General features: G+C 40.6%; 1 protein-coding gene across 1 annotated transcript; it reads left to right on the top strand.

Moving 5' to 3' along the window:
* Positions 1 to 5,010: 5,010 nt before the first annotated feature.
* Positions 5,011 to 13,530, top strand: LOC138909386 (uncharacterized). Its single transcript, XM_070200581.1, has 3 exons — positions 5,011 to 5,146; positions 12,882 to 13,133; positions 13,298 to 13,530. The coding sequence occupies exons 1-3, from the start codon at positions 5,011 to 5,013 to the stop codon at positions 13,528 to 13,530; spliced, it is 621 nt and encodes a 206-aa protein (XP_070056682.1).
* Positions 13,531 to 15,687: the final 2,157 nt, after the last annotated feature.

Genomic DNA, 15,687 nt, shown 5'->3' with positions numbered 1-15,687 from the left:
AAGTCTTGAAGTCAAGCGAGTTATGAAACAAAATCGATAAAAGTTGTCGCAACTTACGTTTATAATTTTACTTAAACTTTAGGTCAAATTTTACTACATTTTTCTCCCAATATACTTGGAATTATGGGGTGATCTACCTATCAAATTGAAGATCTATGAGTCTAGTTTCCAACGCATTAAACCGTTCGACGATACGATCTCGAAATTAGAGAGATATTCGTGTTTTCGTGAGAGTGCGCCAAGCAGCTCTCTATGGAGCCCACATAGGCGGTTTAAGACATATGGATATATATAAGATACCTCAACCCCGTTTTAAGTCATTATTTTTCAGTATATTCAGACCTTAGAACCCTAAAAACACTCTCTCATGGTTCTCTCATGATCCAAGACCCAAACAAAGGGCAAACAACACGAATCAAGTGTCGGGAATCCCGTGGCGCTAGTAAGTTTCTTGTTCTTCTTGTTGTTGCTTTTACTTTTTGGTACAAGAATGGTGTTTAAATGACTAACCTCTGGGTTTATATATATATATATATATATATATATATATATATATATATATATATATATATATATATATATATTTTTCTTGGTCTGACCCTTTGCGTTCTTGATGTGTCTTTGACTTTCTGCAAATGTGTCGTTTGCTTGGTCTTCATTATCACGCATGTCTTTATCGCATTATTTTATGTTGCTTTATTTTATAAATTTTTGTGACTAATTTTTTTTGTTTATTCAAATGTCTATTTGCGGAATTATCATATTATATTTAAATATATAATTTGTATTTATAAAATAAAATGATCATATCTAACAATTAATAACATAAAGTAAATTCTAACACAAATTAATTTGTGTTTGAGTTAATTTAAAATAAAAAAAATTGCAATAATACACCTATTTTTAGTTTAGCGGGACATTTCAGTCATTTTAACAGAAAAAAACTTATCATCACTAACATGTCATCACCTTGTTTTCAGCTCCAACACTTTTACTGAAACACATAATGCCACGCCCCAAACCATGGCCTGGGCATAATACGGCACTCGGTGCCTAACTACATGTGACCGAGTGAAGCAACTGGATGGCTGGATCAACATATGGTATAACTATAAGCTGAATATAAACATGCAACATGCTGATCTACTAAAGAGTCTGACTGGAATATCATAATTGCGGAAAGTACTGAAAAGTTTGCAAGTAAAAATGAGTAGCCGACAAGGCTAACACATAACCTGCTAATATCTTACTGACTGGGCTATAGTCTACGAAACCTCTAAAGAATACTGAAATGCTAACCGTTTACCGGGATAAGATCCCCGGTATACCTTATTAACTGAAATACTATAAAGACTGAAAGAAAAGAGGGATAATGCCCCGAAAGACTGGGGCTCACCAATAGCTGATACAAGATGCCCTAGCAAGCAGAGTCATCAACCTGTAAATCATTACCTACTTCGCGAGATGGATGCCCCGGGCAAAAAGGGACGTCAGTACATTTGAATTATACCGGTATGTAAAACAACTGAAAGAAAGAACTGTAAATACTGAAACTGAAACTCAACTTATAACTGATAACTGAAAATTGATATGGAAGTAAGGATATGAATACTTTTTCTTCTGAATGATGTACCACATGTTTATCTGAATATTAAACTGCGGCCTCTGGCCCAAGTATACGTATATAAAACTGCGGCCTCAGGCTAAAAAATGCTTAAAGCATAAACTGCGGCCTCGAGCCCAAATACAAGTGTTCAACATTCAGGGATATAAAATTAGGATAACTGGGACATGTATTCATAATAAATTGATTTGTCACAGCTGAGGACATGTATTCATAATAAATTGATTTGTCACAGCTGAGGCATATAAGATAATGAATGAATTATATTGAGTTATAAATGACTGATAACTGAAATACTGAATCACATTGAGTTACATGATACTAGAATGTTGAATAGAACTAGACTAGGACATGTATTCATAATAAATTGATTTGTCACAGCTGAGGCATATAAGATAATGAATGAATTATGAACTATGCCATATAGAGAATAGAAGTTCTACAACCATTCATGGAGCTCTGGCATAACAACTTGTTGAGGAATTCGCAATAGTCATAAATGAGACGTAGGGAGAATCATAAATATTCCCAATGTAGAGAGTTAGCCTCACATACCTTAACTTCCTGCTCTTGAGCGTAATACAATGTTCGTCAACCCTTTCAACTTTAATCTATAGAAATACAAGTCAAAGGGATTCCATATTAGCAATAGTACTCATATTTTGGTCACTTAGGCATTCTATCAAACACTTGGTAGGTATAAAGCCCCATAGTACTTATTAATGGTGTTTCTACACCCAATAACTCATTCTCTTGCTCCTAGATAAATTTTAAAATCTCAAATGGTTATAATCAACATCATTCTTCATCACCCATAAGATAAATAACACCCTTAACGAATAATCAACATTCAACAACTCAAATTTATCATATCCCATGAACTAGAGTCCATAGTCATTAATCCAATACTATAATCAAGTTGAGGGTGAAGATATTACCTTTTGACGTTCAATCCTCTTGAATTCTAGTCCTAGAGTTTCTTTTCTCAACAATGATGTCCCAATACAATATCTAATGATTTGAATGGCTTATCTATGTTAATAAGGTGTTGAAAAATTTAAATTAACTTAGAATAACCATTAGAACTCACCTTGGATGGTGGAGGGACCTTGGGGGAGGTTAGGTTCTTGAGAGCTTCCCTTTCTAGAGGAAATATTTGTGTTTTGGGGTGTGAGGGACGAAGTAGAGCTTTAACTATGACTCCCCGGGGTGCGTGCCCGCTCACCTGAAGGCCGGACCGCACACCTGAATGTGCAGAATGGCAGTAGCACAGCCACAAGTGTGCGACCGCGCACGGGACCATCCGGGCGCGCACTTAGGCATGCATACTACTTTTGCTTAGTAAAACACATATAACATTTTGTACAAAGATCCGCTCGGGTTTCACAATATATCATTAGAAAGCTATTTCAAAGAGCTACAACTTTTGTGCTTTGTGTTTTCCCATATGCCTTACACCATTTCACTAAATCCTGCTGGAAAACGGACCTTTTGTAAACTTAGTTGATTTTATCAAATCTTATGCACCTCACTCTCCGTCTTGATTCTAAAATAAATATTTCCACCCATACTCATACCAATTGAACTTTACATGTTCAAAATATAATATTACTACTCATTTAACACATTCACACCTAAACCAAATTTACGGGGTGTTACACATAACAACTTAGTCATAAATTCAACTTCAGCACCTAAGCAATGCTTATAACTTTTGGATACTTTTAAGTTAAAAGCAATTATTTATTCTACGAAATACTAAAATAAGAGTCCATTTGGTTTAGGTAATTTTAAATAGCTATAAATATCAAATGCTCACAAATATTTTAAAATACTAGATTCAGGGTACGCGCTTTGTGCGTGTACCTATATTAATGAGTATTAAATTTTTAATATTTGTATATTAATGTATATTAAATTTTTAACATTTGTAATGAGTATTCAACTTGCAACTTTGAATAATTTTGATGTAGGGTTTTATTATTTGAGTTCAATTTTTTTTGATTTTTTCTTTTATGTCAAATACAAATAAAATTGACTGCCTTCAACTTTTAGAAAATACAATTCCACCAACCAGAACTTAGCTAATTTTGCTACTAAACTTCGTGAGCTTATTGATTATTGCAACTTCAATTCAATACTAATAAATCTATAATTGTAGCTGTTCATTGTCAATTACCAATTGATGTGATTTTGATATTGAACAGTTATTTATTTGGTGAGAGTTGCGTTCTTGTTGTTAAAATAAATATTTTATATCACTAATAAATTTACTATCTTTTTACCTATTTATAGGCTCTTGATTACTAATAAATATTTTATGTCCCAAATTATTTTTTGTATTTCTCTTTTGTACACTCCTAAAGAAAACATTAATTAGAAGAGATATTTTTATTATTTTACCCTTATTTATGGCTTAAATATAATCTATCTTCAGTGAGCATTTACTTTATTTATATGTCATCTCAATCTTCAAGAACAAATACTACTAAGGATAAAATAAAAATAATAATTAATTTTATCTTGAACTTCTAAAATGACAAATTATTTGAAATATTTATTTTATAAATTACGATAAATAATTAGAGACGGAGGGAGTAGAAGTTAATTTCCGTCGTATTAGTCGTATGTTGGATTATTTTAACTCTAATTCATCATCTAGCTTTACTTTTAGAATAATCAATTGTAACGACCCAACTGGTCTTTTGGGAGTTATAGTCCCATTCCCCTATTTAATGTTCATTCCCTAATTAATTGTTGTTATGTGATTTGTCAGGGTAGTTGGTTCGGGTCCGGAGAGGTTTCGAAATGAATTGAGACACTTAGTCTCAAGGTTGGAAGTTTAAGTTGAAAAGGTTGACCGAATGTTGACTTATATTTAGACGAATCCGAAATGGAGTTTTGATAGTTTTGTTAGCTCCATTGGATGATTTTGGTCTAAGGAGTGTGTCCGAATTGTGAATTGGAGGTCCGTAGATGAATTAGGCTTGAAATGGCGAAAGTTGGAAATTTAGAAGTTTGACCGAGAGTGGACTTTGTGGATACCTGGCTCGGAATGGGGTTCCGAGAGTTGGAGTAGGTATGTGGTGTCATTTGTAACTTGTGTGTAAAAGTTGAGGTCAATCAGACGTGATTTGATAGATTTTGGCATCGTTTGTAAAAGTTGAAATTTTTTAGTTTTCCTTAGGCTTGAATTTGGAGTGCGATTTGTGTTTTGGATGTTGTTTGATGTTATATAAAGTCTTGTCTATGTTCATATCATGTTTTACGACTTGTTGGTGTGTTTGGTTGAGATCCTCGTGCCTCGGGCTGATTTTAGATGGTTAAAGGATCGAAAATGAGACTTAGAAGATTGTTGAAAGGGTCGTCCTTACAAGCACGCCCAGATGGCTCATCCAGCTCATCGTGGTGCATCATCCAGCCATGGTTCATATAATGCTCATCATGGTCAGTCATCTCTCACTGCCCTTCCAGCTCAGACTTCATCCCGTGCTTCATCAGTTCAGGGTTCATCTATGCCAGGTCATTCTAGCAGTTACTCTTGTACTCGGGGCCCGATTCAATCACCACCACCATTACCGAGGTGTTGCTTTGAGTGCGGGCAGTTTGGGCATATGTGGAGACAGTGTCCCTGTAGCTCGGGAGGTCCATTTCAGCAGAGGAGTCAGGCCGCGACTTTAGTACCAGTTACTTCATCACCCGCCCAGCCAACTTGAGGTGGCCCCCAGGTAATTAGAGGTCGCCCTAGAGGGTGAGGCCGATCAGGTGGCGGTCAGGCCCGATTCTATGCTATTCCTGCCAGGCCAGATGTTGTTGCATCAGATGTATTGTTTTAGTATGCCACATGGATGCTTTTGTATTATTTGACCTTGGTTCCACTTATGTGTATATATCATCGTATTTTATTTGTTATCTGGATATGTTCCGTGAGTCCTTAGCCTCATATGTTCATATATCTATGCCAGTGGGTGATACTATTATTGTTGACTGTGTATATCAGTCATGTGTCGTGACTATTAGGGGATTGGAGACTAGAGTTGATCTCTTATTGCTTAGTATGGTTGGTTTTGACGTGATCTTGGGTATGGATCGGTTGTCTCCATGTTATGCTATGCTGGATTATCACGCTAAGGCCATGACATTGGCAATGCCGGTGTTGCCAAGGATCGAGTGAAGAGGTTCTCTATATTATGTTCCCAACATAGTGATATCATATTTGAAGGTCCAACGGATGGTTGGGAAGGGTTGTTTATCTTATTTGGCCTTAGTGAGGGATGTTGGTGCTGATACTCCTACTATTGATTCTGTTCTGGTGGTGCGAGACTTTCCGGATGTATTTCCTACAGATCTGTTGGGCATGCAGCCCGACAGGGATATTGACTTGGTATCGAGCACTCAGTCCATTTCTATTCCTGTGTACCGTATGTCACCGGATGAGTTGAAGGAATTGAAAGAGCAGCTTTAGGAACTTTTTGTTAAATAGGTTTATTAGGCCTAGTGTGTCACCTTGGGGTGCACCAGTTCTATTTGTGAAGAAGAAGGATGGTACTATACGAATGTGCATCGACTATAAGCAGTTGAACAAATTTACAACAAAGAACAAGTATCCTTTGCCGCGTATTGATGATTGATTTGACCATCTTCAGAGAGCGAGGGTGTTCTCTAAGATTGATTTGAGGTCTGGGTATCACCAGTTGAAGATTCTGGACTCGAATATTCTAAAGACTGCATTCAGGACCCGTTATGGTCACTATAAGTTCCTTGTAATGTCTTTTGGGCTGACTAACTCCCCAGAAGCATTCATGCATTTGATGAACGGTGTATTTCAGCCTTATATCGACTTGTTTGTCATAGTATTCATTGATGATATCCTAGTGTACTCTCATAGCCAGGAGGAGCATGCCTAGCATTTGAGGATTGTGTTGCAGCGGTTGAGAGAGGAGAATCTTTATGCCAAGTTTTCCAAGTATGAGTTCTAGCTTCGTTCAGTGGCTTTCTTGGGGCACGTGGTGTCTCGTGAGAGGATTCAGGTCGATCCAAAGAAGATAGGGGCGGTTCAGAGTTAGCCCGGTCCATCCATAGCTACGGACATACATAGTTTTATCGGCTTGGCCGGTTATTATCGTCACTTCGTGGAGGGATTCTCGTCTATTGCATCGCCTTTGACCAAATTGACCCAGAACCAAATTGACCCAGAATGGTGCTACTTTCAGGTGGTCGGATGAGTGTGATGAGAGCTTACAGAATCTCAAGACTACCTTGACCACAGTTCCAGTTCTAGTTTTACCTTTGTCACGACCCAAAATCTCACCTGTTGTGATGGCGCCTATCTCAATACTAGGCAAGCCGAAAATCTCAATAAACCACCATACCATTATAAGTTTGAAAAAATAATATTAAATTCAACGGAAGAAGTCTCATAATACAGATATAATCACTCCCAAAACCCGGTGTCACTAAGTACATGAGCATCTAAATGAATACAAAGTTTGACTGATAAAATCACTGTATGAAAATATAGAACAGTACATTAACTAAACAGGAAGGGAATTAAGTCTGCGGACGTCAAGCAGCTACCTTGATAGTCCCCAACAAAAATAACTCTGAAATCTAGCAGCCGCCGTATCCGGGAGCACCTGAATCTGCACACGAGGTGCAGAGTGTAGTATGAGTACAACCAACTCAATAACTAACAAGACTAACCTCTAGGCTGAAAGTAGTGACGAGATCTGCAGGTGTAGTCTGGTATAAATAATAGTACAAAAATATAGGCATGTTTTCAAGTTCAACAGTTAAACTCAGTACAAGTGAAATAGATTAATACTGCATAATATGAGGAATATGACATCTTAGTAGAAAGACCTCATGTAAATACTGGTCACAAATCATTCTGTCACTCGGTACTGTTTATGACCAATACAGCCCAGGGATATTCCATCCCGTATATATATATATATATATATATATATATATATATATATATATATACACACACACACACACACACACACACATCGACTGACTGTCAGTCATTCAGTACCGTATAAGGCCAATCCAGCCCTGGGGTAATTTATCCCCAAATATAAATGTTACGGACAAGATCCATGTCTTGGGAAAATACATCACAATATAAATAAGTAAGGCAAGTCCATGCCCTAGGAAGTCCATCCCGAATATATAATCATCTACGCTCACTAGGGGTATGTATAGACTCCGGAGGGCTCCTTCAGTCCAAGCGCTATATAAAGCTGATATGGCCTACTGTGGCGTGCATTCCGATCTCATAATAATAATAATAATAATAATAATAATAAAGCCTATAAGGCCTGCTACAATGCACAACTTGATCCATATAATAATAATATGTATAAAGCCTATATGGCATGCTGCAGCGCGCAGCTCGATCCATAAATATCCTCACAATGGATGAATATGACTAAGTATAAATGTACAACCTTTTAAAACGTTTAATTTAACAGTTACACGACCCCATGGGTCCCAAAAATATCAGCACATATCCTAAGCATGATCTTTATTAAGAGCCTCAGCTTAACTTCTCTAACACGTGTAACACATTCACATAATAACATGATTCTTTGATTTACGACTTCATAGAATTTATTCTGTAACGACCTGACCGGTCATTTTGCTTTTTAGAACCCCGTTACACTAAATAAGACTCCATGTATGTGCTTTTACTATTTATGCCTTACGGGGAGGGTTAGTTCGAGATTTGGAAGGGTTCGGGTTGAAATCGGAACACTTGGTTATTTAAGTTGGCCTTAAAAGGCTAAGTTTGACTTCGATCATCATTTTTAGTAAACGACATCGGAATCGGGATTTGACGGTTCCAATAGGTTTGTATGATAATTTCGGACTTGGGCGTATGCTCGGATCGGGTTTTGGATAACCCGGGGGCGTTTTGGCACCTAATATTGAAAATTGGTACCTTGAAGGTTCTTGAAGTTCCATAATTTGGTTTAGAATAGGTTTTGGTGATATCAAGGTCTGAATGGAATTCCGAGATGGGAATAGTTCCATAATGTCATTTAAGATTTGCACACAAAATTTGGTGTCAATCCAAGTAGATTAAGTGTGTTTCGGCATTTTGGGAGTAAATTAAAGAACTTAAAGTTTATACTTAAAGTTTGGGGTGTGATTCTTAGATTTAATGTTGTTTTGGGCGCTCCGAGAGTTCAAGCGAGTCCGTTTTATGATTTCAAACTTGTCGGTATGTTCGGGCGGGGCCTCGGGGGTCCCAGGTATTGATTGGTCGAGGCTCGGACCAAGTTGGAACTTGGGAGCAACAGCTGAAGCTCCTAGCTGCTGGTGTAATCGCACAAGCGCTTGGTCAGCCGCATGTGCGAGCCCGAAGGTGCACGAGTTTGGTCGCAGAAGCAGCTCTAGGTCATTTGGCCAGGGACCACAGATGTGGAAGTTTGGGAGGGCCAAGTCGCAGATGTGGCACGCTTGCCGCAGAAGCGGGTTTCCATCGGCAGAAGCGGTCCACCCTGGGCTTGAAGACCTCCGCAGAAGTGGACCAGGCACGGCAGGTGCGGTACCGCAAATGCGGCCAAGGCACTGCAGATGTGAAGACTGCTGGGCAAAAAATAGTTTATTTAATACGGGACTTAAACCATTTTCAACCTATTTCTCACACACTTTGGGCAATTTTGGGGCATCCTGAGAGTGGTTTTCACTTAGCACTTTGATGTAAGTAATTCCTACAAAATATGAGTCAAATACATAGCTTATGAGTAAATTATAACATGTAAATTAGTGGAAATCATGGGTTTAAGTGAAAACCTAGGTTTTTGATAAAAATTGAAATTCGTTATGGAATCTAGAAAAAATCATATATTTAGGTTCATGAGATTAAGGGTAACAACTTTGTTCAAAAATTTTCGGAATCCGGGCATTTGGGCCGGGGGTGAATTTTAAGAATCTTACATTTAGAGTTAGGTAACCTCTTTAATATTTGGAATATGAACCTTTGAGCATTTATTGATTAGTTTATATACTATTTGATTAGTTTTGGGTTCATTCGACACCGAATTGAGGGTGTGAGCATATTCTTGGACCGGAAAGTAGGCCTTGAGACGAGGCAAGTCTCTTTTCTAACCTTGTAAGAGAGAATTAACCCCATAGGTGAACTTCATCAATATGTACTTCTATTTTTGGGGGCTATGTACGCACGAAGTGACTAAAATCCGTGTGTAGCTACTATTCATACTTATATCTAGGTAGATTTAGGTTCACACCATGTTTTGTTGATACCGTTGCTTGTTTAATCTTACTAATTGTTTGGATTAAAGCGGAGGCTGAGGATTTCACTATTTTAAAGGTTCGTGGTTGATTTCGTATTTTGAAATGAATTGAGAGACATTATGATAACTTAAAAAAATCTATGTTCAACTGCTTCGCAAGTATATTCCTCGAGCGGGGTAAATTTTCACTACTCTTATGGGAGCGGAACGTTCGTCTCGGGCAGGTTAAATGATGTATCTATGGTTCGGGCCGTTCGGCCCTCGACAGTGTAGAATATATTTATATGTATATTTGAATTGGGCCGTACGTCCTCGGCATAATTCATGCGTAAAAATATTGGAACCCCCTTTTTTATATTTAATATTGTTTCATGGACTTGAAAGGTGAAAAGTTTCGATGAGAGAAATGACTTGGTTCTTACTTGAAAAGAAAGGATTATTTACTTATTTTCTTGGTCTGAGATCTAATATCATTTATATATCATGTTTAACTAGAACATCATATTATTATATTTTTGGCCCATAGTAAGTCTCGAAGTGGACCCCTCATTACTACTTCTTCGAGGTTAGACTAGATACTTACTGGGTACATGTTGTTTATGTACTCAAGCTATACTTCTGCACTTGATGTGCAGGATCGGAGGCAAGTGCATCTAGTTATCAGTCTGGCGCGCACGCTTGACTTCTGGTTTGAGACTACACGGTAAGTTGCTCTTCCGAGCCGTTCAACAGTAGCCGGAGTCTCTCTTTTGATTATTTTCTATCTATTCTATTATAGACAATAGAGTAGAAATCTTTTGTACATTCTACTAGTAGCCCACATACTTGTGACACCGAATGTTGGCACAAACAAAAAGACTTATGATTTTGGTTTTATTTTTATGGTCATAAACACATTTAGCTGCTTTCGTTTTATTTAATTTGAATATGTTTCTTACTAAATCTATTAAATTAGGAAAGTTATTTACTTGGAAGAATTTATTTAAATGGGAAATCAATAGATTGTTCACTGTTTGCTTGTCTAGCAATGGTGATGGGCGCCATCTCGGCCTAAAATGGAATTGGGTAGTGACAACAAGGTATCAAAGTACTAGGTTCACGTAGGTCTCACAAGTTATGGGCAGGCCTAATAGAGTCTTGCGGATCGGCGCGGAGACGTCTGTACTTATCTTCGAGAGGCTATAGGGTGTTAGGAAACTACTCTTTATTTATCTTTTATCATGCAGTTGATGGTGTGCTAAGTTTCTTCTCCTACTCTCTCACAGATGGTAAGAACGCACGCGGCAGATGTTCCGGACCCTGGAGGAGTTACTCCCCCTATTGCTAAAGACCGGAGCAGGGCACCGGCCAGAGCTAGGGGACGAGGACATCCCAAAGTTGCCCCAGTTGCACCACCAGCCGATCCAGTAGAGGATCTCATTGATGAGGAGTAGGGCAAGGTGCCCGCAGTAGATCTAGCCTCGGTCGATTTCATGTCAACATCAGGCTTTCAGGAGGTCATGGGTCGTATGCTACGGTTCATGGATCTATGACACAGGCTGGTTTATTTCCAGCAGACCCAGCCATATCTCAGGCGGTAGGGGGACCACAGACCCCTACCACTCAGGCTCTTGGGCATGCAGCTGCAGTATATTAGACCCCGGACACACTACCTGCGGGCAGAGCCTAGCCAATTGCAGCAGTTGTACCTGAGCCCAGACCAGCTGTGACCGGCGAGCCACAGAAGCTATTGGATAGATGGACCAGGCTTCACCCTCCGGTCTTTGGGGGTGAGTGACATGAGGATCCCCGGGACTTCATTGATAGGTGCAGGGACAGACTACACAACATGAGCATATTGGAGTCTCACGCGGTGGATTTCACTACCTTCTTGTTTGAAGGCAGAGCACGTAGGTGGTGGAAGTCCTATCTCCTTGGCAAACCAGCAGGTTCTCCTCCTATGACTTAGGGCCAGTTCACCTGCCTATTCTTGGACAGGCATATTCCACCCTCCCAAAGGGAAGAGTTGCGGTGTCAGTTTGAGCAGCTCGAGCAGGGTCAGATGTCAGTAACCGACTATGAGGCGTGATTCTCTGAGTTGTTTCGCCGTGCACTTATGATACTTCCTACCAACTCAGAGAGGGTGCGGAGGTTTGTTGTGGGGTTGTACTCTAATATTCAGGCTAGTATGGCTCGGAAGGATGAGATGGGGGACTTCTTATCAGTTGGTAGTGGAGATTGCTCGGATAATTGAGGGTTACCATCAGAGTGGTAGAGAGCAGATGCAGTGGGACAAGAGGTCCCATTTTTCTGGAGAGTTCAGAGGTGACCCAATTGGGGGAAGACGTCATTTTGGGAGGGGTCAGCCTAGCAAGCCCCCATGTTCAGCACCACCACCTCCTCGGGATATTCCGGCACGACCCTATTTCAGTACTATGCCGGAGAGTTCTTACCGCCCGCCAGCTATCCAGGGTTCTTCCAGTGGGTACTCCGGTCATCAGGGTTCTTGCAGTGCCTATATCAGTGCCATTCTAGAGAGTTCATACCGCCAACCCGCTCTTTAGGGTTCTTCCTGTGGGTATTCAGGCCATCAGGGTCAGACTTCAGGGCAGTAGTCCACCACTCTGAGAGGTTGTTATAAGTGTGGGGATCCTAGTCACATGAAGAGACATTGCCCTAGACTTCGGGGCAAGGCAGTGCAGCAGGGTCATCAACCCATGATTACAGCACCAGTGGCCGCACCAGCCTTCTGGCTGCCCAGAGGCGGAGGGCAAGTGTGTAGGGGCCATCCCAGATGTGGAGGTCAGGCAGGCGGGGGCCATCCATGTGGAGCTCTAGCCATATTCTATGCTTTTTCGGCCAGACCAGATGCAGTGGTCTCATTGCCGTGATCACAAGTATTATTTTTGTCTTTGGTAGGGATGCTTCAGTACTATTTGATCCAGGGTATACCTATTCGTATGTGTCATATCTGTTTGCTCATTTTCTGGATATTCCTCGTGAGTCCCTAGGTACTCCTGTTTATGTGTCCACTCTTGTGGGAGATTCTATTATTATGGATCAGATATATCAGTCCTGTGTGGTCATATTCTATGGATACGAGACTAGAGTAGATCTTTGGTTACTGAATATGACCGACTTTGAGGTCATCCTGGGCATGGACTGGTTATCCCCATATCATGCCATCCTTGATTGCCATGCCAAGACTGTTACCTTAGTGATGCCAGAGTTTCCAAGATTGGAGTGGAAGGGTTCATCTGTCAGTACATCTAGTCGGGTTATCTCTTTCATGAAGGCTTGACACATGGTCGAGAAGGGTTGTTTGGCTTATCTAGACTATGTTCGGGATAGTACTGTAGAGTCTCCGGTGATTGATTAAGTACCAATAGTTTGGTAGTTCTCCAATGTGTTTCTTCTGATCTTCTAGGCATTCCACCAGATCGTGATATCAATTTCTGTATTGACTTGGCTCCAGGTACCCAGCCTATATCTATCCCACCGTACCGTATGGATCCGAAAGAGTTGAAGGAATTAAAGGAGAAGCTCGAGAAGTTGCTAGCAAAGGGGTTCATTAGGCCGAGTGTATCACCTTGGTGTGCCCCAGTTCTCTTTGTGAAGAAGAAAGATGGGACTATGCGGATGTGCATTGATTACCGCTAGTTGAACAAAGTTACCATTAAGAACAAGTACCCGTTGCCGCGTATTGTTGATTTGTTTGACTAGTTGCAAGGTGCTAGAGTGTTCTCTAAGATATTTCAGAGCCCAGCCAATTTTTTGCATGCGTCGTTGTCCAGTCTTCACTATTGGAGTAGATCAAGGCTTGACAGCTTGATGATCCGCACCTGTTGGTTCTCAGGGAGACGGTACTACGGGGTAGTTCCAAGGAGGTTTCTATTAGCGAGGATGGTGTTCTGCGACTTCAGGGTCGTCTACGTGTTCCCAATGTCGATGGCTTGAGAGAGAGGATTCTAGAGGAGACACACAATTCACGATATTCCATTCATCCAGGTGCTACGAAGATGTATCATGACCTGAGACAGCATTATTGCTGGTGGCGGATGAAGAAAGACATAGTTGAGTGTGTAACTACATGCCTAAATTGTCAACAGGTTTAGTATGAGGCCTACTCCAGCTAATGACTATACCTGAGTGGAAGTGGGAGCGCATTACTATGGGATTCGTAGTTGGGTTGCCGCGGACCTTGCGGAAGTTTGATGGAGTTTAGGTCATTGTAGACAGATTGACCAAGTCGGCACATTTCATTCCTATGATGACTACGTATACTTCAGAGAGATTGGCCCATATTTATATCCAGGAGATAGTTCGGCTACATGGTGTGCCTGTTTCCATCATATCAGACAGAGGTCCTCGGTTTACTTCACATTTCTGGAGAGCAGTATAGAGTGAGTTGGGGACCCGTGTAGAGCTCAGCACCGCATTTAATCCACAGACCAACGGGCAGTCGGAGCGGACGGTTTGGATCTTAGAGGACATGCTCAGAGCATATTTGATTGACTTTGGGGGACATTGGGATCGGTTCTTGCCTTTGTCCGATTTTGCTTACAACAACAATTATCAGTCCAGCATCGAGATGGCTCCATTCGAGGCTTTATATGGTCGGCGATGTCGTTCCCCCCATCGGGTGGCTTGAGCCCGGCGAGACTAAGTTATACGGTAATTTGGTGAAGGATGCCTTGGAAAATGTACGGTTAATTCAGGAATGACTTCGCACAGCATAGTCCAGACAGAAGAGTTACCCGGACCAGAAGGCGCGTGACTTATCATTTATGGTAGGCGAGAAGGTTCTCTTGAACGTCTCGCCGATTAAGGGGATCATGAGATTTAGGAAGAAGGGCAAGTTGAGCCCAAGGATTATAGTCCCATTTGAGGTGTTAAGACGAGTTGGTGAGGTTGCTTATGATCTTGCTTTGCCCCCCAGTCTATCGGGAGTTCATACGGTCTTCCACGTGTCTATGCTCTGGAGGTACCATTCCGATTTATCACATGTGTTAAACTTCAGCACGATTCAGTTTGATGAGAGTCTAGGTTATGAAGAGGAGCCAATTGCCATTGTTGAGAGGCAGGATCGACAGTTGAGATCCAAGAGGATTTCTGCGGTAAAGGACCAATGGAGGGGCCAACCAGTCGAGGAGGCGACCTGGGAGTCTGAAGTGGACATGCGGTGCAGATACCCACACTTATTCAACACTCCATGTATGATTCTAGACCTGTTCGAGGACGAACTTATGTTTAAGAGGTGGAGAATGTAACGACCCGACAAGTCGTTTTGCATTTTAGAATCCCGTTCCCCTAAATAAGACTTTTCGTATGTGCTTTTACTATTTTATGACTTGCGGGGATAGTTAGTTCGAGATTTGGAAGGGTTCGGGTTGAGATCGGAATACTTGGTTCCTTAAGTTGGCCTTAAAAGGCTAAGTTTGACTTCGGTCACCATTTTTAGTGAACAACCTCAGAATCAGGATTTGATGGTTCTAATAGGTTCGTATGATAATTTCGGACTTGGGCGTATGCTCGGATCTGGTTTTGGATGACCCGAGAGCATTTCAGCGCCTAATATTAAAAATTGGTTCCTTGAAGTTCTTTAATTTGGTTTAGAATAGGTTTTGGTGATATCGAGGTCTGAATGGAATTCCGAGATCGAGAATAGTTCTGTAATATCATTTAAGACTTTCACGAAAAATTTGGTATAAATTTGAGTAGTTTAAGTACGTTTCGGCGCTTTGGGATCAAATTGAAGAACTTAAAGTTCATACTTTTGATCCAATTGGCTTGGGGTGTGATTCATAGATTTACTGT

This window comes from Nicotiana tomentosiformis, chromosome 4 (genome assembly GCF_000390325.3).
Source record: "Nicotiana tomentosiformis chromosome 4, ASM39032v3, whole genome shotgun sequence".
Taxonomy (NCBI): domain Eukaryota; kingdom Viridiplantae; phylum Streptophyta; class Magnoliopsida; order Solanales; family Solanaceae; genus Nicotiana; species Nicotiana tomentosiformis.
This window is presented reverse-complemented; position numbering and strand designations above follow the sequence as displayed.

Bases quoted from the DNA above. Each gene is read 5' to 3' on its own strand.
- LOC138909386 (XM_070200581.1), top strand. From the start codon at position 5,011: ATGGCTCATCCAGCTCATCGTGGTGCATCATCCAGCCATGGTTCATAT. The intron at 5,147-12,881 runs GTCATTCTAGCA...GTGAGTCCCTAG, and splicing joins TCAGGGTTCATCTATGCCAG to GTACTCCTGTTTATGTGTCC. The intron at 13,134-13,297 runs GTACATCTAGTC...CTGATCTTCTAG, and splicing joins GTGGAAGGGTTCATCTGTCA to GCATTCCACCAGATCGTGAT.